At 39.5% G+C, this 25,002-nt stretch overlaps 1 protein-coding gene across 1 annotated transcript in view; it reads left to right on the plus strand.

Annotated features, from left to right (window-relative positions):
- The window catches only part of BLNK (B cell linker), a 112,455-nt gene that overhangs the window by 78,408 nt on the left and 9,045 nt on the right, over positions 1 to 25,002 (plus strand). Inside the window, exons 5-17 of the mRNA XM_063307376.1 lie at positions 1,678 to 1,734; positions 4,745 to 4,794; positions 7,824 to 7,861; positions 10,472 to 10,628; positions 15,122 to 15,267; positions 16,630 to 16,717; positions 17,658 to 17,717; positions 18,367 to 18,392; positions 19,106 to 19,131; positions 19,522 to 19,632; positions 20,348 to 20,390; positions 21,724 to 21,757; positions 23,003 to 23,075. Coding sequence (XP_063163446.1) covers positions 1,678 to 1,734; positions 4,745 to 4,794; positions 7,824 to 7,861; positions 10,472 to 10,628; positions 15,122 to 15,267; positions 16,630 to 16,717; positions 17,658 to 17,717; positions 18,367 to 18,392; positions 19,106 to 19,131; positions 19,522 to 19,632; positions 20,348 to 20,390; positions 21,724 to 21,757; positions 23,003 to 23,075 — 909 coding nt within the window. The remainder of the gene's footprint in view (positions 1 to 1,677; positions 1,735 to 4,744; positions 4,795 to 7,823; positions 7,862 to 10,471; positions 10,629 to 15,121; positions 15,268 to 16,629; positions 16,718 to 17,657; positions 17,718 to 18,366; positions 18,393 to 19,105; positions 19,132 to 19,521; positions 19,633 to 20,347; positions 20,391 to 21,723; positions 21,758 to 23,002; positions 23,076 to 25,002) is intronic.

Below are 25,002 nucleotides of genomic sequence, written 5' to 3' on the forward strand. Positions count from 1 at the left end.
GGAAAGATGCCAGAGGTCCCGTGGTTCTCACAATCTGACCAAGAAGGTGGTCAAAATTGTCCCCCGTTTTTTGTTTCAACATCTGGCCTGCAAAAGCATATTAACTCTTCAATGGAGGCTCCATTTATTTAGCCTGAGTTTTGCTGCAGTTCTGCAACTCTCTATTTGTGTAGTATGCATAAGGTTATTAGTTCAGGTGTTGGCTAAGCAGGTGCCTGTCATTTGGTAAACAGCAAAAGAGAGTTTATATTGACTCAAAACAGAGAAACAATGCCAGAAATAATATTGGAAACAAGAACTCACAGTCACATACGGTATAGGTCTTTTGCTAATGGGATTGCCTTGCAAGAAAAGGGTGGGTTGGGGAGGGGGTGAGGAGGCCAGTTCAGTATATTTTGCTTCCTGAAGCCAAGGACAAGATGGAGTGGCTTCTCTGCTAAAGCGATAAGAGAAGCTGTATTTTATGTTTTCCCCCCCCCTAGGCAAAATGTAAAGAATATCAGAGTCCTACTGGTAATATGGCAACATTCTCAGGGTTCAGAAGTTTGGCTGGTTAATGAGCACATTTTAAAAGCTGTATGACTAGCCCTCTCTCGATACAGTGACATCTCTAAGATCAGCAGTTGCTTAAGCAATTTGCAGAGTTAAGATATCAAGCCTGCAGGAGGTGTATCAAAAGCAACTGCAATTCAGTGCCCAACCCAAAGACTTTGACTTTTGAAAGAAAAGGAGGAAAGAAGGAAGGTAGACTTTTGCTTTTAAGTGCCCCTTAAATCCCGAGAATGAATCATCATTTCTTGACCAACCCATTCTGTGAGCCCCAGCAGCACATTGCACCTTGAGAATGCACAGATACTTTCCTATGCTGAGTCAAGTCAGAGTAATGAGTGGAAGCATGTGAAGAAAAAGGAAACAGCATCAAAAGGAAGGCAATGAATTGTAACAGAGCTGAACACAAAAGGGGAACTGGTAATATAACATGGAATTTCTGCCTCTAGAGAGCTCCTGATGGTACTGAAACTCTAATCGAAGGTTAAGATTCTCTCAGGTAGCTGGAAACATCATACAGCATATGATGAGGGTTTTATAATAAGGGTTAGCAAGAAGGGCATCATTATTTGTATATAATCTATCCCTGCTCTTTATCCGCTGGCATTGATGCCATTGAACTTTTTATGTCTCTGCTGATTTCTTAAGAACAAGCTACTGTCAAAGACCAAATCAAGCGAAGTTTATCTTTCCTAATCAGCCAGCCACACTCTTCTTCATGGCAGAACTCATGAAAGTAGACGATTGTCACAAGGGTACATGACTCTGAGCATTCCTTGGCTGCAATCTTGAAATTCCTATGTACAAGGGAAACACACTCGAAGGAGTTTGCCCTTTATTTCATTCAACTGCCAAACGTCACTTGAGTTTTTAAAAAGGAGTATTTTTGCAGCTCCCAACTAGAGCAACAAAAACTTATCCCAAGTGAATGTGGCTGCCTTAAGTGACCATTAAGCTTTTGGATGTATTTGAGATAATACTACAAAAATAATTGGTAGCATGCATGTCTTAGGCAATTCCATTTATTAAAAAAATAAAATTAGTGATAAAAACCTTCATAAGCAAACAAACCTAGTCTACTTGAGAAACACTGTTTTGTTTATTCCTTTTTCTCCTGTCAATGTTTAGGTTCCAAAATGAGCAAGTGGCCTTAATATGCAAAACTGGAAAAAATACATGGGATCGGTATGACAATTTAGCATTGCACAAGCGCTGATTGTTTAGCATGAAGTCCTGTTGCCTGCTTTCAGTGTGATGATGTTTGCATTTGCTGCGTGGGCTCCAGCCCACACTTACTGAGCAAGGATTAGAAGCATGACTTTCTCTCTTCCTTCCTTTTCATCAGATCCATCCATAGGCTCTTGCCCCAGCTAATCCATCTAGCTCTCCGTGTCCTTTTCCTACAGGTGCAGAACAAGGGGTCTAGAATATTGATCTCATCAAAAGAGCACCTCCTGTAGCACTTATTATATGATACATGCTGGGAATTTATGATGTAGTGCTTAAAAACATATTATTTTTATAAGCAGATCTGATTCAGCACATGCTGCAGAAAACTCCAGTTGGGCACATCTCCCCCAGGCATGTGGGGAGATGTGGGGACCTGCAAGTATTTTCTAAATTCAGCAATTAGCTCGAAATACATTAAATGCTTGGTAAAGGCCAACCCCATCTCTAGAAGTAACTGGCCAGCCTCAAATTAATATAGAAATCTGATGTGGTGATCAAGGAATTCTTCTACTGTATGCTAAGCTCCATAGGTAAAAGATTATGTCCCTTAAGGTGTAAGTGAAGAAGTACAAATTCTGACCAGTCTGATTTCTGCAGTGATACACTCCAGATTAGTATTTCTCAACCTTGGCAGCTTTAAGAAGCATGGACTTCAACTCCCAGAATTCCCCAGCCAGTCCACACATCTTAAAGTTGCCAAGGTTGAGAAAGACTTCTCCAGATTGTCAGAGACCCTCCTTACGAGGTGCAGGATGTAATGAATAGGGCAAGAATTGACTGAAATTGAGTGTGAACATCCATCAAATTTCTCCCAGCAATTTGTGCACATTATCCAACCCTAACTCTCTAACCTTCTACAGGAACTTTTCAGAGGGGGAGAGGACAGGGGAAGGAATAATTGGGAAGTTTGTCTTCCTTGAACATGGTTAACAGCCCAATGATGGTATCTGTATCTACACAGAAGTAAACCTCGTGGAGTTTGATGGGATTTATTCCCAGAGAAGAGGTATTCAGAATTACCAAGTAAACTAACCACACTGTGGGAAAGGGGCAAGCAGTGCACAGTGCTCTCCCCAGCCAGATTTTTGCTGCCTCCAGAGAACTCCCAGATTTCACTGCTGAAATACTACAGCAAAAATGCTGATTTTTGGTGGCCCTGTGTTCTGGACCACCAGCCACAATCCTTATAGTTGCTGGAGGCTGGGAAAAAAAGTTGGAAAGGGCAGTTCTCCCCAATTGTAAAAAAAAAAAAAAAAGATGACCCCCATCGCCATACCCCAATCTTAGAAGCGCTTTCCAGTAGACTCCTATTTAAAGAAGAGTTATTTTGGGCTTTCATGTAGTAGTTTGGATTCAAATTCTGGCAGTTTTAGTTCTGTAAATTAATTAGAATAATTTCCTCACTGGCATGGACTTAGTTAAATGCCCATTCTTTCTTGGCTTTGACTTTAGATGCTGCTTTCGAATAGATTTCTGTGAGTCTGGAGGATGCAGACAATGTCAAAAATGCTTTGCTGACCCAATAATTGTCTTTCTTGTATTCTTCCTAGTGAGCTTCTATTCAGCTCTGGGAGAGTGAAACTCAGGAGGAGGGCAACATGAGAAGGTTTTTTTGTTGGTTCCCTGGTGCCTTAGGCTCCTGGCATCATTCTCATTTGTTCATGCCTGAGGACACTTTGAAAAGCACTTAGTAAATCTGTTTCAGAAACATTCCCTTTCTTTCCAGCTGACCATGCTCAAGGTAGTGAATAAGGTCAATAGAAAAAAAAGGTGCTTACATTAAATGCAAGGTAAAAGCTCCCCTGAGGGAAGATTGAATTTCGGTGACTCCATGTCCATCTTCTCCTCTTGGGATATTTTTTTCAGTTTCCCAATCCAGCCATTCTTCTTGCTCTTTCTTGGGACTTCCTCGTGGAAGTCTCTTATGTCTCCCATCCAAAAATTGACCAGGTCTGATCCTGTTTAGCTTTCTTTAAGGTCAGCAGCCATCTGCTCTGATAATAATTGTTATTAAAAATTAATATACAAATACTAGTTATGTTATTATTTTTTAAACTTTGAAATAATTTCCCAGTTTCACCTACCTTGGAAGTTCCTTGTGGTCTCCCATACGCCTATAGGACCTACTTAGTCTTTTCAAGACCAGCCAAGGTTGTTTACAGTGGTGACTGCTGAAAATGTAATTTAAGAATCATGGAACGAGGGTTTCTGGGTAGGGATGGAACAATCATAGCTAGGAAGCCATGATCTCACCAGTCATTTGTTTCCTGGCCCAAAGAAAACACCAGAGTTTGCAACTTTTGGATGCTGCATATCTAGGTTATGGGGTCCAGTCTTCTCCTTCAAAATCTTGAAGGAGTTTTGTCTTGAAGGAGTTGCATCCACTTCAGCAGGCTATTTCAGTTAAAATTGCTTATGACCTGAGATCCTACTCTGATCAGATTTGCATAAATCAGTAGCATTTTTCATGATGAAAGGAATCAGACTTGGCCTTCAGTCTTTCTGAAGCCCAGTACAATTAGAAAACAAGGCAATAAGTCTTTTTTTCAACTACAAAATATTGATTGAAGTGAAGGAACCACTCCTGTTTTAAATAGCAAGAAATTCTGAAGCCAATTCTATCACATCCTGTTAAAAATACAAGGTCCATGTTCTATTTTGCATTGCATATATTACATTCTATGGCTTGACTAACCAGCAACCTGCATATCTTACACCTGCAATTGTCTGTTTATCATCTTTTCTGCAGAAGTAGCCATGTCTGAATATACATATTTTTTTCCAGCACTGACTGAAAGCCATGATTCCTTTGCATTGTTATCTTTGTTTTGCTTAGCCTCTCTGGAATTCTTGTCAGCTGCATGGGTCTTTTGTTACTGGCTTTCTGTAGTTGCTGTAGTTCTTGTACCAACTGTTGCCATCCCACATTATATACAAAATGAAAAATGACATTTTTTTCCCACAGGTTAACAAGTAAACCTCCACCAAGCATACCACCAGTTGATTATGTTCCAGGTATGAGCTTGACACTGTTAACACTGTTATTAGGTCTTAAGTTTGATGCAGGCGTGTTAATCATGGGTCTAGGATTCAAGGTGATTGTGTGTGTGTCTGCAAGCATCACATCAGTTAGGGTGGAAGACAGTCCCTAGTTTTCCTGAGTTGTGCCTGTCAGTTGAGCTACGTGACTAGAATGTGTAAATGTTTTCTCAGTTATATGGGAGTTACACAAAAGAAATGTTTCCCACTTGCTAAGATAACGTCTCTCAGTGAATGCAGAATATACTATATAGTAAGAGTGTCTTCAGTGCATACTTGGTCATAAATGTCCTGTTGATCATACTTAGATCCTGCAGCACCACAAAGAAAGCAGGATAATTTTCTCTGCTTTTAGAAACTAGGGTAAACCATGGAAAGTTGCATCAGCTTGAAGGTCATGTCCTAACAAGCAGATAACCAGGAGGCTGTGAGTTCTAGTCCCGCCTTAGGCCTGAAAGCCGGCTGGGTGACCTTGGGCCAGCCACTCTCTCTCAGCCCAACCCACCTCACAGGGTGGTTGTTGTGGGAAAAATAGGAGGAGGAAGTATTTGGTATGTTCGCCGCCTTGAGTTATTTATAAAAATAATGAAGGCGGGACAAAAATAAAACGGTAAAATAAATAAAAATAAATTACCTGGAACCTTTATTCAGCTACATCTTGGAGGAATACTTCAGAGCACCATTTGTGAAGCTCAGCAGAAAAGCACTACTCTACGTAGGGAGTGATTTAAGGAAGATCCACTCTGAAGATCCTTTATAATCTAACTATATCTCAGTTCTAGCTTTCCTAACTAACATGCAAGATGCTGTCTCTGAGTTCTCATTTGTCTTACGGAACACTTTGCAGATAACAAGAATATTCGCCCAGAGAACATCTCTACTTGTCACTTGTGCTTGTAAGAACACTTGTTTTAGTTTCCCACACATTATTTGGTATTATTTGTAAAACCTAAATCCAGGAAGTCATGCTGCAGATGAAGCAGCGCACAGCCATTGTGACTGAGGTCACCCAGCACACTTCCCTTTCTGAAGAACAAGGACTGGGACCATAAATAAATAAATTGTGCTGATCTTTGACCATAATAAAGATTTGATTTGATTAATAAATAATTTGACATTTTTGAAAGATGAAGGACAAGGTATCTTCTCATTCCAACTGGCCTAACAAGAGTGACAATGGGGAGCTTCCTTCAGCACATTGCAAAAGGAAGCTAACTAAGTTGAAGAGCTTTAGGGCAGGCCATGGAGCATGTGCAGTTTTGTTCTCCAAACGGTAATTGACTAAGGCCAACAAAGGTGTGTGCGTGCACCTTTGAGTCAGTGTTGACTTCTAGTGACTGCCTGGACTAATCCCTGCAATTTTCTTGGCAATATTTCAGAAGTGGTTTGCTCTTGCCTGCTTCCTAGGGCTGAGAGTGGGTGACAGGCCAAGGTCACCCAGCTGGCTTTGTGCCTGAGGCAGGACTAGAATTCACAGTCTCCCGGTTTCTAGCCTGATGCCTTAATCACTACAACAACCTGGCAATGGATGGATGGATGGCAGGCAGGCAGGCAAATAGATTTCCACAGGCAAGATTTATAGCTGCAGTTTTAGTCACACTTCTGAACAGACTCCTGAACTCAACTTGTGGGAAGTTACTTTGCTCATATCCCAGCAAAGCCTTTTATTTTATTTTATTTTATTATTTATATAGCCACCTATCTCATCAAAGCAACTCTGGGCAGCTGACAGTATTTAAAAACCAGCAAGGAACACAAAATAATAACCAGTAGCTGAGATAATAGAACAACCATCAATGTAACTACTTCATCGTTGTGGTTGTGTTTATTTTGTTTCGTTTGTTTTACTTCCTTAAACGGCAGGCCAAATTGTGCATGGATCAGGGAGCAAATGCCCATCTACTTGGCCATGATCCTTAAGTGCATATAATAGGAATAAGTAGGGATGTCTGCAAGGCAAGTCAAAAAAAGTCAAGATGGTAGCCATGATTTAAGCCCCACCCTTTCTCTTTGTATGTTACCATCTTGATTTTTCTTTTTAATTCTCCTTGTGTATTCCCCTGGGGATGGGAAACTATAGTTCTCCTCCTGGCTCCTGATTTGATAAATAACATTTTTAAATTAAACAGTTAATTAGGAGGCTGGTGTGCAACAAAATAAAACATCAATTTCTAGCATTAAATTTATCTGCAGGAATGCTTTCAACCCTACAAAGATCCCACTAGGCATATGAGAACTGACCAGAAATGAGAGAGAAGAGGAAATATTTTCCCATAAAATGCAAAGATTGTAGATACAGTACAACTTGATTATCAAATCTCACCCCACACAGATTATCCTAGAATTCAGTATAATTAAAAAATATTTGATTTGCTTATCCTAACTGGTGTTTTGATTTTAAAACAAAAACATACAGGGTTTATCAAAAGTCAGACCCCACAGGCCAATCACAATACAATTTTTTATTAATTTTTTCCAGAGAAAATGTTACTGTACTTAGGAATGCTCAAAGGTCATGCATCAAACAAGTAACAAAGTGTTTAGAAGAAAATGGCAGCCAATTCACACATTTAATATAATTTATATAATATATTGTCTATAGGGCCTGACTTTTGGTATGCCTCCTATATTAAAAACGAATATAATCCAGAAGAAGAATAATCCTTAAAGAGTTTACTGCCAACCATTTAACTGTGTTATTTATTTTCACTAATTTCAGTGGGTAGAATCCAACATTAATCTTTCTGACCATAAATCAGTTGAAATCCATACAGCTTAAGTTGAACATGTTTTAGTGTGTCCATAAATGCGACTGGGCCCAATCTATCTGGTTTTCCATATATACTTATATAAATACTGAATTAATATTTATGTAATCCCAGCTTTATTACAGAACTGTATAATAGTTAAGATGGGGACATTTGTAGATGGAGTTTCGATGACATCTTGCTCACATGACTGTTTAAATATTTTGACTAACAAATTAATTCTGATTTTTATTTTAGACCATACAGAAGAAGAAGAACAGTGGTCAGATGACTTTGTAAGTTTATTCATCACACACATATCCAGAGCATCAGCAGGGGCAGTCAAAACAGAGAGGGCAGCAGTGACTATTTAATCACACATTAAAAAAAGAGGCAGGATTTCAGTCGTGAGGTTGTGGATTCCCCTTCCTCCACAAACATCACACGTACACAGCCATAAATTGTGTGAATTTTTCAGTCTATATTAGCTTTTCCCAACTTGAGTCTTCTGGATGTGTTGGGATCCCCAAATTTCCAGGCATCTGCTGCTTTAAGAAAATTGCTCTAGGTCATGTCTGTCTGTCTGTTCATCCATCCATCCATCCATCCATCCATCCATCTAAAAAGTCCACACATCACACTGTTTTGAAGGGCAGACACACTTTTTTAGAAAGCTTATCCATATTGTATGTGTATTCAGCCACCCTTACATATAGTACCTAAATGCTTGTAATGAAGACAGCTGGAACTAAAGTTGGCATTGAGATCAGAGCATCAAATGCCATCTCAGCCAGACTCAAAAGAAGATCAAATGTTCTTATGGTGATTAATTGTGGTTCCATTTAACATCTCATATGAATCTCTGGCACTCCTACAATGCTGTTTCACAGCCAGATGGCTGCAGTAAATTCAGTGCCATAGATCCTTGGTCTGCAGCTGATCTTATTTATTGGTTTCATCAAGGAAGAGAAGCAAGGTCCTTCCTTCCTTCCTTCCTTCCTTCCTTCCTTCCTTCCTTCCTTCCTGTTTTCTTTTTGGTCACATTATTACTCTGAGAATATCAGAGCAACATGAAATAGCTTCTGAATAAAATCAGAAAGATCCCCTCCCCAATTAACATCTTACTCTAAGGCCAGTTTTATTGTATAGCTTATGAATTAGAAACAAGAATTTTTTGTCTATATAGGATCTGCTCAGAATGCTTCAGAGACTTGATACCCATGCCCCTAAATTAGCTGATAGGCATCTCCCAATTTTACTCTACGTGGATGATGAAGTTTCTCTGTCCAATATAATCCTTATAGTCCTGTGATGTGGGTTAATTTGAAAGATGATAACCACTCCATTGTAGGCCAAAGCCCTGTTTTAATGTGGGTATCTGTAGTAAGTTGCCAGCTGCTCAGTAAGTATCTATGTAGCTAGGTCTGATTTCATCAAGCCCTGGTGCTTCTAACATCTGTATACTGTCATTCTCTTATGTGAGTTCTTTTCTTCATAGCCTCTTCCATTTCATCCTTCTCTTCATTTTGATGGGAGAGTAATTTGTCTTGTAATACTTTTTCATATGGGATTCATTATTTTTCTTCCTGCAGTTACTGTTTTTTCTCCACTTTTTTCCACTTCTACCATGTCCATTCTTTTCAAGATCCACTGCTGACATTACCAAATAATGGCCTGTCCCACATTCAGACCTTCTTAATATTTTTGTATCCTTCATGGATTCTCTCATCTTTCCTCATAAACAATCAAATCAATGCTTTTCAATTCACACCTTTTCCATGTGATGCACAAATAGGCATGCTTCAACCATGAATTGAAAGAAGACCTTTTTCTAAGCACATATTCCCCAAAGAGTCACATTCTCATTCCTTTGCTCTTTTGATGGCCAAATCATTCTCACAGTATTTCTGAACTTGTTCCCATCCATTAATCTATGTCACCTAGCAGAATTTTGTTTTAGCCAGATCACATTCATTCACACTCATCTCTGGTTCTTCCACTATCACAGCTCCTATTACCATCATGCACCTATCACCAACTTACAGATTCCTACTTTCATAGGCAACTATAAGATAATATCAATTTATACTTTCTGACATACATTTTAGCCCTTTCATTCATCATTAAACCAACGTCCTCACTTCCCTGCATGCATTCATCAACTCCATGTTACAAGATAAACCTTTGTCTTTACCTTTATTCAGATCTATTACACTCTTCCCCTTAGTTTCACAGACCACAACATACCTTCTTTCTTTTCTTCATTCATTAATTCAGGCTCTTTACTTCTCTTACATTCTAAATCACAGTGTTCCATATGCCATGAAGGTTGATGGGCCCATAGATATTAACCTCTGATACCCATTATGGCTTTTGCCAATCAAGGCTTACGCATAATGCTTTTTAGTAAGATAGAGACGGCATACATCAGGCTAGTCATACTGTGCCACAGGCAGCATTCTCATCTAATAGTAGGGACAGTGTCAGCTAATTTGGACACACTTTGGCCAGCATGCTACAAGCACAACCAAAGCCCACTTGTATCCCTAGCAGGCTCATGCTACTGTATGCAAGCCATGATCTCTATTATAAAAATTATCTTGTAAGCCCAAAGACTTTTGCTAGCATCCCACCATCTAGGAGATAGATGCACTGGCCTGACACACAATTAGACTATGATAGACTATTCATATCTGAAAATAATTATTTCACATTACAATCAGAAGATCATAAATATACGTGTATGGCACAAAATTATGGGACTTTAGGTAATGGCTCACATATTTGGGTGTCATTAAGTAAAGGATTCTTTTAGGTGTTGAGCTTCAGAGCTCATAATATATTGAATCATTTTTAAAAGTTGCATTTGATAGTTCCTAAGAAATTCAGCAATATTCTGCTTCTAGGACAGCGATTATGAAAATCCAGATCACCACTCCGATTCTGAGATGTATGTGGTTCCCACAGAAGACAACTGTGATGACAGTTATGAGCCTCCTCCAAGTGAACATGAGCAGAAGAAGATCCCAGTACCATTCTCATGCCCTAGTGGAGTATATGCAGGTATGTGCATAATGTCCACACTCCTGTTTCTCAAGAACAAAAACAGTGATAAGGAATTCAAAGAAGCAGAAGAGTTTCAAATGGAGGCAGGAGCTTTTTAAGATTCTGGGAGGTCCAAGGGCAGAACCTCCAGTGAGCGTGCACACACACTCACCCTTAGACATACTTCCACCTAAGTCCATTTTTTTCCATGGTTTTTGATCCATTGAAGCCAATAACACAATAATCAGGAGCATGTGAAGAAACCTAAGTTGCAAAAACAATTCTTGACCTTATATTTTTAAATTAATTATACTGCCTAGAATGAGAAATACTGATAATTTTAAATTATACTTTGGATGGGGTTCTCTCCATGTGGATAGGCCCAGGGCAATCAGCCCCCTCTTGAAAAATGTCATACCCAATCTTCTTTGTCTCCTTATTAGAACTGGTGTGAGCAGGATGATCTACAGTATTTTCTGTTGCCGTTAGCATGTGATCAAATGCAGCTGGTCCCCCCATTGCATCATTCTACTTTCTTTAGTGACCCGATAGGTGCTTCTGGAAGTTCTCATTTTTAAAAACAACAGTCCTATCATGCTCTGGTTTCCCAGCTTCTGTTATTTATATTGCTTCTCTATTAGAAGGTGCCATCTAGTTATTGTGAATTTGTTTAATCCTCTGGGACGTATGGTTCATCCTACCACTACTTCCAATCTTCTACTACTGTGGAAAATCACCAGATGAATGCTCCAGATAAGCTCCTCCCCTCCCAGTGTCACTCAAATGATGTCAGCCTCCTAGAGACCATCACCACAGTTGTCAAAACTATATCTTAGTGCAATGCAAGTGCAAGTCCATTGTATGTCTGAAGGAGTGCTTTTTTAAATCTGCTCTAAATCAACTCTTGGTTCTCACTCCAATGATCTTTTTCCCACTTAATCACTGCCATTCAGACCTTACCCGCAGTTTAGCACTTGGGAGCTCCAGTGAGTAGTGCCTTTGTCTGAATCTCTTCTCATCCTATTAGAATTTCATTTTGTTATATTACCTGCAAATTAATCTTTTTCACTGATTATCCCAGCTTCAGATTATTTATGAACAGATTAAATAATCCCACGCGATCTCATATAATGTCCTTTAATTATGACAACTGCCCAGGAATTTACATTCTCTGTTGATCAGTTACAGATCAATAAGAAGAGCTATCATCTCCCTCCAATAATACCATGGACCCTGTGGTTAGAGCCACAGGCGTCTGTAGTGTAGAGGGGTATAAAAAACATCAAGATGGGGTGCAACTGAGTAGGTGAAGACCTGCCCTTTTTTCTGTGGGCCACCACCATAACTTTTTTCAAACACACAGGCCCCTGGATAGATACTCCGTCAAAAGCATTGTGGAAAGCCAAACAAGTTATGTCTACAGGTAATCCTCACTTACCGACCACAGTTGGAACTGGCAACTCGGCTGCTAAGCAACACAGCTGTAAAGTGAAACGTCACATGATTGCACTGATTTACAACACCAGTTCTGGCTGCGGTCATTAAGCAATTCAGTGCAGATTGTAAAGTGCAATGTCACATGACCACAACTTGCAACTTCCTGCTGGGTTCCCAATTGACTTTGCTTGTCGGAAGCTGGCTGTGAAGGTTGCAAATGGTGATTGTGTGACCACGGGACACTGCGACCATCGTAAATGTGCACTAGTTGCCAAGCACCCAAATTGCGATCACATGACTGTAGGGATGCTGTGATGGCTGCAACTTCGAAGACCGGTAGTTACATCTCCTTTTTCAGCACCATTGTAACTTCAAATGGTTGCTGAATGAGTGATCAGTAAGTGAGGACTACCTGTATTAGATTGTTTCTATTCATATAGCTTTTTATGCTCCCTGTCCAGTCCATGGCTGAAAGGTAGTAGATTAATTGTCAGTTCAATATGTATTGTCATGATAGACAAGTAACTAATGATCCTATCTCAAGAGAAATCATTATTCTGTTGGCAGCTTATTTGGTGTCTGAGGGACAGCAAAACAAAGGATGAGAACCAAAGATCTTGTTGTTACAAAGAACTAGGAAACTATGTTACCATTTTTTTTTAATCCATTCAATCATGTCCAATTCTCGGAGGTTGCCTGGGCAAGTCCTTGCAGTTTTCTTGGCAAGGTTTTTCAGAAGTGGTTTGCCCTTGCCTCCTTCCTAGGGCTGAGAGAAAGTGACTGGCCCTAGGTCACCCGGCTGTCTTCATGCCTAAAGTGGGACTAGAACTCACAGTCTCCCAGTTTCTAGCCTGGTGCCTTAACCACAACACCAAACTGGCCCTCTCTGTTATCATTAAAAAGGAGCTTATCCTCTAAGTTAAGGCATACCGACCTTAGCCCTCAATGTACATTCTTCTCCACAGCACCTTAAAGTCTTACCATGAAATTCAGGTGGCAAAATTACCAATTTTCAATAACATAGCTTCTGGATTAAAAATAGTAAGAGTGGAAATGAAACTGGGATGAAAATCATGTCCATTTCCGCCTTAAGCTTTCTCCATTCTCATCTCCATGGCCCATAATTGCAATGCTGAAATTTGGCTATTGAATCACTGTAATTCAGCAGTGTGAATGCAGTATGTTTGGGTGTGATAAAATTTTTTAAGGGTAGAAATGATGGCAATTTGCTCCCTAGAGGCTCTCTTTCTCATTCCCACCTTCATCTCCTCACCAAGAAACACTTAAAAGCATTCCAAAAGTTACATCCCACCCTTGATGTGGTGTCACTACCATCCTGGAGATACCATTTCTGACCTTCCAACTGGTTGAGGGGGGCAAGTTAAGGCCCCCGACCCTGGGAAAAATTGACCACTTCTGTGCTAAGCTTTAGTTTTGCCCCAGCCAAATAGGTATAGTCTCAAACTAAATATGGTGTTCCCAAAGATACAGTTGTCCTTGAGGACTACTTCTTTAAAAAAAAAAGAAGTAATCATGATTTATGCTCTTTTTTTTCCTGAAATGCTTAAGATGGCTTTGGATGGAGCACTGATGAGCCTCTAATACTCTTAATGAAACTGCTTTTATCTGAATGACTGAATTTGTTTTATCCAAATTGTTATATTAAAATTCTGAATTATGGGTTCAGGTGGGCTTCACTGATTGGCTGGGGAAATACCTACTGCAAAATAAACTAAATAGGAATGCTTTTTGGGCCCTTTCTGTTCACCTTGTCTTTAAACAACATAATAGGAAGTAACAGTATTTTCCAGCTTTTTTTTTCTACTTCCAAACTATCAATGATTCAATATAGGCTGATGATATGACCACTTTTTCAATGACACAAGTAGATTTAAGCTGGTCATTGTGTATTGGACTTTCTATACTTACTGTCAAGAGATGAAACATGAATTAAACCATAATTAAAAACTCAGATATATTCTGATATGTATTTAATATATTCCACTTATTTAATGGGATATATTTTAAGCAATTGATTGTTTCAACAGTGCCGTTTAGTTAAAATTGACTGGCCTGAGTCAAATATTTATGAATCACATTTCATTACTTGGAAGAGTCATTACAACATCCACTTGCCAAATAATGTCTGTAGCTGGTAGTATATTATAATTCCAGCAAAGTAACTTGTGTTTTTGTTGTACAATAGCATCATAAGACGTCCTTGAAAAATTTTCGGGGGGGGGGGTTGACAAAGTGTGTTACCCATTGTCTGCATCAAGCAAAATAAGTGATATTTGTGATAATTAGATGTAGCCTTGAATAATCTGATGTTCTTAAGTCAAATTGCAGGTGCAAAAGAGTAGGAAACTCAGTATACTTAACATCTCTAAGGAAACTAATCTCATTCAGTACAGAGACAGAGACCACAGTTTCCACTCCCCAGACCCTAAAAAAACAGCTTGATCATCTTCAAAGCCACCAACATCATCGTGTTAAAACAAGGAGCCAAATTATTTCCTCCAAACTGCCATAGATCATACAGTATGAAAAGTCCCATCATCACCATTCCATACAAAAGGGAAGTAAAAACATTTGCTTTCAACGCACCCGACCCCAATCTGTGTCTTTACTTCATCTTGCATGTCATGTGCCAAGAAACAAACAAAAGTCCCAGGAGTTTTAGAGGCGTTGAACCAACATTCCCCTCGGCAGAGCTGAAATCCAGGAGCCAGGAAGTTCAGGCATTATGAAATAGGTGTTCTGGCAAAAGGAGGAATAAGCCATCCACAAACTCCACTGAGTTTCACAATTGAGTATGAGCCCTTTAGTGCAGTTTCTTTGCAGAAATAAATTCGCTCTGTTGTTGCATATAAGCAACATTCAATTTGATATAGAGACCCCCTCTAGAAATATCATGACCTTGCAGTCCAAAACAGTTATGTGGGAGCTGTGGGCATGGAACTTGTTACAGATTAGTAAGATTAGGTTCCAAGGAAATACAACTATGTGAAAATGGAAGGGGATGCACTTAATATTTTTTTAATTATGGGTAATTTTTTTTCTGCCATACACAGACAAACAATCTAACCAACAGAAGACTTGGCCACCACCTCTTCTGCCAAACCAATCTTCACCTCTGTCAAAGAAACCAGCCATTTTACCGCTACCGCCACCTGCTGTTCAGAAGCCCAAACTCCCAACCAAGCCAACAGATGATGAGGTAATGCTTCCCAGTTTTGTTACACTGACTCCACTTTCCATGAGAGACAGAGCAACTAAGGCAGAAGAAATCTGCTCTTGCTGTTCCAATACAGAACATTAATATTCCCCTTTTCTGCTCGTTCTGTCATCAGTTGCATGGTAAATTTAATCATATCTAAAGCTGCTGATACAGGCATGGGACAAAGAAGGCTGTCCAAGAGGAAGGAGGCACAGAGAATCAAAAGTCTGTCGGTCTGTCTCTCAATAGATGTTTCAGTTGCAAAGCTACTAAATTATACCCATCTCATAACTGGAAAAATAGCAAGAAAAATTACTTAAATCCACCAGCTTAACTAAAGCGAGAGTAGGCAGCCTATGCCTGTCCTAAGACACCTGCTTTTGTTCCACATGACTTTTGAAAAAGTAGCCCTTGACTTACGACCACAATTGGGACCGTAATTTCCATCGTAAGTCATTGCGGCCGTAAGTTGAGTCACCACATGACGGATCCAATTTTACGACCATTTTTACAGCGGTCGTTAAGCGAATCATGGATCATTACGTGAATCACCATGGTCATTAAGCAAATGCAGCTTCCCCAGTGCAAGTTTTTTGCCGGAAACCACATCCAAGGCCATTTGAGATTTGAAACCAGCTTTTTAAACTGAGATCCAGAACAGGCAGGGAAGCAGACATCAGAGTTTAACATAAATTACTGATCTGTACTTTCTGCATCTGTCTCCAGGAAGGTGACAAGCTGCCACCTTTCTTCCCAGAAAGCTTTATACAGACATCATAAAACTTTTCAGTGTAATTAAAGACTGCTTTCTTAAATCTGGGTTAAACTGTTGATTAAAGATTAGACAGCACACTTCTAGAGGACATTTATATAGAAGAGAATATCTGTAGCTCAGGGTTGAACTGTGGAGTCCTTGGTGCTCTCTGAGCTTGTTTGTTTGCTTGCTTGTGGACGTTTCATTACCCGACTAGATGAATCATCAGTGCACTTTATCAAATCCAGGAGGATAAAAACTTCATTATTAAAAACAATCACACATAGCTAATGTTTAGAAAAGGACAGAAATCTAATATAGGAGCTGTTCTCTATGAGACCTTAAGGTGAAGACCTATGCAGCTTATTCAGGAAATAGGTCCCTGCCATATGAGATTAACTGGTAATACTTTTGCCAAGACAGAAAAAATAACACAGTCAACGCTTGGTTACCTGGATCAGTCAGAAAATGGGTGCTTTTAAGTCCCATTCATTTCAAAGTCAAAACATTAGGCCATGCATAAAGCTTTACTGAACACAGAGAGGAAACTACTTGTTTGCCTTATATTAAACATGCAAATATTAAATCATCGCTGCATTTTCTTTCAGGCAGATTATGTTGTGCCAGTTGATGATGATGATGGTGAAGATAATTATATAGAACCCACAGAAGAAAGCACTTCACAACCTGTAAAACGTAAGTCTTTGGATGATTTTCGTTGCAACTTCAGAAAGCCAGGAATGTGACCAAGGCATTGACTGAAACACGTAGAGGGGACTATGAACTGTGTATTCAAATTAAGCTTTCCTTTTCTTACGAGAAGGTAAGGACTTGAAAAGGAAGAATGGAAGACTGGATAAAGAATTAGGGACAAGTAACAAAATAGCTTCTGGAGAAATACTTTCTACAAATTTTGAAAATTGCTGCAAAACAATGAGGACTAGATTCCTGGCAGCTTTTTAAAATAAACTTCTTGGGACTTTGCGCACACTGTTAGTTTCACTGTACTGTATATATATTATGCCCTAGGGCAGTGTTTTTCAAACTTGGCAACTTTAAGATGTGTGGACTTCAAATCCCAGAATTCCCTCAGGGAATTCTGGGATTTGAAGTCCACACATCTTAAAGTTGCCAAGTTTGAAAAACACTGCTCTAGGGTTTTACAGAGCTTCAGCTTCAAAGGCAAACAAGTGTTTCACAAAGCACAAGGAGAAATACGTAGCACCTGTCTGCACCTCCTTCAAAACAAATGCATTTGTACCTGGGATCATACAGGAGCTGCAGAGGCAGCTGCGCAAAGCCTAGAAAAGGTACAGCTGCTTTAAGGAGTTGTAGACAGATGTTATGTTTGTGTCTGCACTCCTGAAAGCACCTTCACCTTCACATCCAGTGTACTGCACGACCCTGCTGTTTCTGGAGGCGTGGATTTTTCCAACCGTGTCCTCACACATTTGGGAAAAGGCACACCCTAAATGGCCTTTGAAATTAGAAAAGCATGCATATCAGGTACCCTTTTGAAAAAGCAACTTGAATTTTCAATGGATGGAGCAAAAGTAAAACTTAAGATAATTGATCAGTTTGGGGGTTTCTAAACTATGTTTTATGGGCTCTAATGCTTTGCTTTGATCATTTCAAGCACCCGTGGTGAATAGATCGACCAAGCCTCCCTGTTCAGTATCATCGCCTTCCACGCTAAGTATGAAGAGTTTGCATTTTTGTCATGAAAATCATGCAAAAACACAATCAGTGGCTAGTGAAATCAATTTGGTTTTAATTCTAGGCAAATAAATCAGTTACGTTCCCTTAGAGAAAAGTGGAATTCAAAAGGGAAATGGGTTGTACATTTAAGAGTGTTCCCCCACAAGTACTCCAGAGATTTACTGTATGTAAGTAGCATTAGATTTCGCCATTTTGAGTTGCATTTTGCAGTGTAGAACCATTTATTTCAACAACGATTGGAGCAAATAATAGGTGATGCCATCTTCTGCTGAGGAGTGCATTGAAGGAGTTTTCTTGGTAGCTTGCAAAAGTGGTTGGCCATTGTCTTCTTCTGGGATTTCTTTCAATGCCCTGGCATCTAGTCAGCTTTGGCAAATCTCAGAAAGCTCACTAGGAAATGAGTTAGACTGGGAAGTCAAAAGTCAAGAAAGCTAACTGGAAGAAGGCATAAGCAAAGCACATCCATATTCATGTCCACAAAATCACCAGAAGTAAAGCTGAACTTGGAGACTTTATGTTTATATAAAGGATTGCACTGTTAACATAAAAATGAAATCTTTGTGTCATTCATATGCCTAGTTTTGCACAGAAATGGTTTATTTCTGTTTCTGTCCTCTTGTTTTCAGATGTATATGAAGTTCCTGAGGAAGAGGTAAGATGCTGTATACATTTTAAAAAAAACAACAAGGAAGACCCTGAAGTCTTACCTGTGCAGAAAGATCCTAGGAAGAGAAGAAAGATTCAGAGCAGAAAGTGGGAAATATCAGTCTGCATGTGGTGCATGCATGTACAAAGGAAAGGGGAAAACCATGCAGATTTTCAAAATTGCATTTCATGTGTGGTGTTCAAGGAAGCCAAATGCAGTTTTCATCTCCTTTCCAAAAATGGCACCAATGAGATGCATTTCCTGGGAAAGATGAGGGTATCAACAAAGTTTAAATCTTACTTCAATCAAATCTTTATTACAGTCAAAGACCAGCATAAGGATGGTGGGGTACAGTCAGTTAAAAGCACAGAAAATACATTAAGGTCTAAAGAATTTTATATAGAGATATATAGATACAGATACAGATATAGATATAGATATATAGTCGAAAATAAAAAAAATAAATCTTACTTTTTTTGTAATAATAATTTAAAGCGACCTACTGGCAAGAAAAATATTTTAACAATGCTCATTAGCATTCTAGAATAAAAAAATAATAAAAGCTTGGATCAGCAATTTTGACTTGTTTATTTATATGATGTAGTTGTCGCAGCATCTCCTACCAGATGATAGGAACTGGCATTTTGGGGGAAATATTCCTTAAGAAAATTAAGAACCTAATACAACTTGTGAATACTAATCCAATTCATTTTCTCCAGCAGAAGTCAACACCTCCATTACTCAGGTAACTTACTAATCACTCTGAAATTCTAAATAAACATTGCTATATAGTAGAGGTTATTTGCCCAATTTTGTTTTCTCTTAAAGAATTCTTAATCTAATCTATATAATTTAAAATATGACACAATGGAATTTTAGTAGAATGATGTAGAGCAAAATAGCTGGTATGAGGCCAAGCAAGAGACAATTTATGCTAGAATTCTAATATGGCTGTAACCTTACTTGATAAGCACAGCCTTTTCCATGTGCTGCCACTATGCCTCAGTCAACACATTGTGCATCTTTTTGGAGAACTGCATGGGGAGGGGGCAGAACTTCAGAACATCTCTGGGGAACATGATTTGGAAATGTAGGCACACTGTGTGAAAAGCCAATTTGCATTTTTCTCAATAAGGATATCCAAGCCACTTCCTCCAAAGCCAGTTTTGAGGCCAGCTGGAGGACATCCTCATGAACGCAACATACCTAAAGAATCCTTTACACCAGACGTGTTTAAATCAGACAGGTTAGTTCCTGATTTTAAAGACGCTGCTAACGAATATAATGTATGTTGAGCGTTTAATGTGGTTTTCAACTAGGAAGATGCAGGTTTGTTTTATCATGTTTATATAGCCACCCATGTACTCAAGGAACTTTGAACCCAAATTCAAATTTGCCTTCATTCAAGAATGGATAGGACATAATTTTTTTTTTTAAAAAGGCTACTTCTAGATCCCATGAGGCCAATCTAAATAAATTATTTACCCTAAGACACTGCCACATTTACTGTAGGAAGTCAAAATTCCCTAGGCTGTACAAGCTGGACTGATCTTGCACTGCTCTTCATTTGATTGGGAGACCCATCCAGCTTAACGTCCATGTACTTCTTCAGTGTGGGTCCCCAGAGCTGAAAGCACAGTGGTGCTTTGTGAAAATTAGAAATGTCTGCATGCTCTCTGAAACACAATAAAAGTAAAACAGCTTTCTTAACCTGATCTTTTGATTACAGTTAGCCCTAGTTAGAAATGCACCCTAGTGGCTAAAGATGATGGGAGTTATATTCTAGTACATCTTGGAGGGGCATCAGGTTTAGGAGCTGAATTTAATACATCTGCTTTATAGGTAACCCAGCTCAGCTCCCGTTGGGCAAATACCCTTAAAAACAACCATTAGAAAATAGGTAATTGCAGTTTTATTTAGAGGACAAAAAGAAAGACTAACATATCTTCTGCGCTTTCCAGAAACGTTTTGCCACTTCCAAGGCATCGCCCTTCACCAAAAGTTGTAAGTATTTGACACCCATGTTGGTAATGCAGTATGAACAGTGGGGTTCTGCAGACATTTGGGGCTGTGACATGTTCAGCCAAAAAGCCAGGATAATGAAAGTGCTCCAACTTGCTCATGCCCAGTTATATGCACACAAACCTTTATCAGATTCCTATGTCCAGATCCAGAATGGCTGCCATTTAGGGTTTATAGAAACTGGAATTCAAACCTACAACAAGCCATGCTTACAAATCTGATTTTCACAAATCTAATACAGCAGTTACGCTGGGTTAAACAGAAACCTGAGGTTCTGTTTAAAAAGGTTCCAAAATAGGGATTGGATGGTATTATGCCCAAGCTCACTAACTGGGCTTTTCCTTTTGGTGCCATGTGAACACGGTGCTTAATAAAACAAATCCCATGTTTTTCAAGCTGATCATTGCCTTCTCTGTAGAACAGTGTTTCTCAACCTCAGCAACTTTAAGATGTGTGGACTTCGACTCCCAGAATTCCCCAGCCAGCCATTCTGGCTGGGGAATTCCGGGAGTTGAAGTCCATGCATCTTAAAGTTGTTGAGGTTGAGATACACTGCTGTAGATTGTTAGTTATTACCCGGAGGGGGATTCCCTTTTAGTTCAGCTTAATAACTCTGGAAAGTACAATTCCATACAGTGGTATGTAGCGTACTTTAATGAAGAATTTTACTGGCTCCAGATTTTGTCATTTGGCAGATTAATGCTGTGGGCCTTCTGATCATATCTCGCCAAAGGTATATCAGAATCAGAAATTTCCTTGGACTTGTATATGGCTGAGAAGGAAGAAGACAGGGTAGATGAAAAATGGATGAGTAATGTGATGACTCTGTACAGGGCAGGAAGAGACATATATTACAGTCATATATATTCTCTCTTCCAGTATAGAGAGAAATGAGCTAATGAATCATGGGGAGCCAGCAGAAGCTTCTCACAGCATTCCGCAGCATTAAAATGGAGTTTGGCAAGAGAAGACTAATTTGTTGAACTCACTGGGATGCTATAGGTTTGTAAGCAAGTAGTTCCCAAAGGGCATGGAAGGATTATGAAAAACAGGGCAAAAGTCACACATCTAGCTCATGCAGAATGCCCATATAGGTGCAAGAACATCTGAAAGCTTAGGCCCGTTCCACAAACCAGCCTTCTGCCTGGTGGGATCGATAAGCTACCTTAACATTTCAAAGGCGTTAGCTTCAATACTGATGCTGCCATTTATTGATTTTTTTTATTTATTTTGTTTAGAACTGTAATTAATTAATTTGATGAGGACAAATTGCCCAGAGCTGTTAAATAATTTGAAAACTATGTTTTGATTTCAGGAGCCAGAGAGCCTCGGAACACCCTCTGATGGAAGTAAGAATATTCTGCCTTAAGCCAAATGTGCAGGGACTTCCAAGATGACTGGGAGGCACCAAAGCTACTTCAGAGTAGCAGCGTTTCACGCCGAATTTCTAATTTCACGTGATCCTAGGAATGTGTAGGAACAAAGCACTGACATCTGTCTCTCAAAATGCATTTGTTTCTGTGACAGATCTTTCTGAGTTTTTCTAAGAATTGTTCGAGCTTTTCATTTTTGTTATAGTATTTCTTAAAGGTGAGGAACCTGTGGCCGTCTGATGTTGCTGAACGACAATCCCTACCTGCCCTGACAAGCATGATCAGTGGTGAGAATTACTGTATGGAAATTGTACTCAGCAACAGCAAGAGAACCAAAGCTTCCGCACCAGTTTATAAAGCTGGTTAGTATAGCAGATAAGAACCTGATCTATCAATTGGGAAATCTCTGCTTTGAATTTCACTTCTTCCACAAATATAGCCTTAAACCAGTATTTCTCAGCCTTGGCAACTTTAAGATGTGTGGACTTCAACTCCCAGAATTCCCTAGCCACCAATTCTGGGAGTTGAAGTCTACACGTCTTAAAAGTTGCTAAGGTTGAGAAACACTGCGTTAGACAAATCACTCTCCCAATTCCTCTCCCTACCGTGTTAAGGGAACAATAGCGTTAACCCACCATATTGAGCCATTGTACAACTGACAAAATATGAAATGCTCACAAGTTTCATTATTTTTTATCCAAGATTGTAATTGTGTATTGATAATGCACAAATGGTTTCCTGTAAGTACTGTATGATGTATACAGTAAAACTTTGATTTTATGGGCCTCCATTCAGTGGACTTCAGATGTGACAGTCAAAAATTGCATCTGAACTGCTTCACCAGACAACGTTTGTGCAGTTTATGTAAACTGGAATTTAACTAACATTTGGCTTTTATAGACACTGCTTCTCCCCACTTGGTCTATAAAATCAAGGTTTTATTGTTATGCTAAAGGTTTTCAAGATGCTTTAATAAGTTGGAGAGTTAAGTTGGAATTCAACATGGTTTAGGTCTTTTCAACTGGACTGTGCAAATCGTATGAAATAGGTGCTTCATACACACTCCTGTTTTTTCCCATCCACTTCTGTCACTGGATTTGCATAGCTCTGATTTTCAGTGTCTTGTTCCTATCCTTGAAGCAAACTAATCTAAACTGTAGAAATGTAACATTTTTTTAACCAGTAGGTGCCTTGAACTAACCACTGCATTTGCATTTTTAGATAATAGCAGCAATAGTGCTCCAGAATTTAAAATTCCTCCTGTTAGTGTTCCATCTCCATTTCCCAGGATCACGTAAGTGATAATAACACTCTGTAAAAAAATAGGTATAGTCTACTTCTGACTATAGAAACTGTTCCAGTTTTTGTAATCTTAAATGCAGTATTTACCAGAGGCAGTATTGTAGATTGCAGTCATTTTATATACAATACTATTGAAGTACTTACTGTTCTGATAGATTAGATAGATATAAAGAAATGTTTTGTTTATTTTAAAGACTCCTGAGAATGCAATGCGCAAAGTCTGTGATGTACATTTAAATAAGGGACAAGGCTTTGATCACGTGGTTGCAGCTGCCATCTTCACTTTTTTGACGCATCCTCCACCCTCCAGACACCCTTGAGTGAAAGTACTATAGACTGGCTGCAGTGATAAAAAAATTTGTTAGCATCTGTCATTTTCGATTTAAAAATTCCCATCAAAAATATATATATTTGGAAAATTTGTATTCCTAAAAAGGACATCTTTGGGAAAGTTGCCTCCAATATAAAGATAGTATTCTTTTTAAAAGAATATATCAGGGAAAATGCATGAAAAAGAAAATAATGTGCGTTTTTTCCCAGCAGTTTTTTTTAAAGCATAACAAAACCATGTAAGGCTAACATGAACCAAACTTTAACAAATCCACATATCCTTGAGCCCAGCTATGCTTAAAATTACAGCCAGCCCCTCAGCCCAACCTAATTTTCCTTTCTTTGAGTTTTGATCTGCTTAACCCACCCCTAGGGACGCGGTGGCGCTGCGGGTTAAACCGCTGAGCTGTCGATCGGAAGGTCGGCGGTTCGAAACCGCGCGGCGGGGTGAGCTCCCGTTGCTCGTCCCAGCTTCTGCACACCAAGCAGTTCGAAAACATGCAAATGTGAGTAGATTAATTGGTACCGCTTCGGCGGGAAGGTAACGGCGTTCCGTGAGTCATGCTGGCCACATGACCCGGAAGTGTCCTATGGACAACGCCGGCTCCAAGGCTTTGAAACGGAGATGAGCACCGCCCCCTAGAGTCGGACACGACTGGACTTTATGTCAAGGGAAACCTTTACCTTTACTAACCCACCCCTACATAACCCCAGCGTATGTTAACTTTTGTACTTCTACTGTAATATGAGGAAATGCTATTTAAAACACATTGGTATAAAATATCTGCCACAGTACTCTGCTGAGGAGGCATTTGTTTACCCCTTTCCAGTTGGGCATACTTTAAGCAAGTTTCGCCATGACTAATATTTTTAATTTCAGTAATTCCAGTTCTTTCTGCTACAAGTTTGTAGACTTCTTGACATCTGGCATTTCGACTGATCTGATATCAGGGCCACCCCTCTGAACAATGTCATCTTTTGGGGGCAGCCCAGCAGAAGCATGGCTCCAATTCCAAAACAACTTGGCTTGTTTGGAGAACAGGCAAACACATGGAGGGATGGAACTGGCTAGCTAGCTAGCCAGCCGTGTTTTTCCTCTTCTGTGGAAACAGGGGCAAGGGGATTTTTGTTACTCCAGGAACTGCCACTATTGCTCTGATGGCAGCTCCTGAATGAGGATTAGATGACTGTTGTACTCTACTACTGGCTGACAGGAAGGGGCACTTCCCAGGATTCTAGGGTTGTCAGAAGGAAAGACGGTGACAGGGCCAACTTGAAAATGGTTTGGAGAGATTCAGAAATGGAATTGGTGCTATGTAGAAGGACCCTTGAAACCAGGTCTAATGCTTTCCTCACAGATTGTACCAATGAGAATGATATACACTGTGTTTACAAATTGTATGATTGTCATAGCTATATAGCTTTCCTTTACCATGCATTGTATCAGTATTCGTGGAGGTAGTGCTGAGCGCCTTCCATTTAGAGTGCGTGTAAAGAAGTGTTTGTATAAAGAAATACGGGCGTCCAAACTTGGGTGTTCATAGGTTGGATCATTAGGAAGAAGACTGCGAAAAAAGGGAAGCTTAATA

Source organism: Candoia aspera, chromosome 6 (assembly GCF_035149785.1).
Source record: "Candoia aspera isolate rCanAsp1 chromosome 6, rCanAsp1.hap2, whole genome shotgun sequence".
In the NCBI taxonomy this organism is placed as follows: domain Eukaryota; kingdom Metazoa; phylum Chordata; class Lepidosauria; order Squamata; family Boidae; genus Candoia; species Candoia aspera.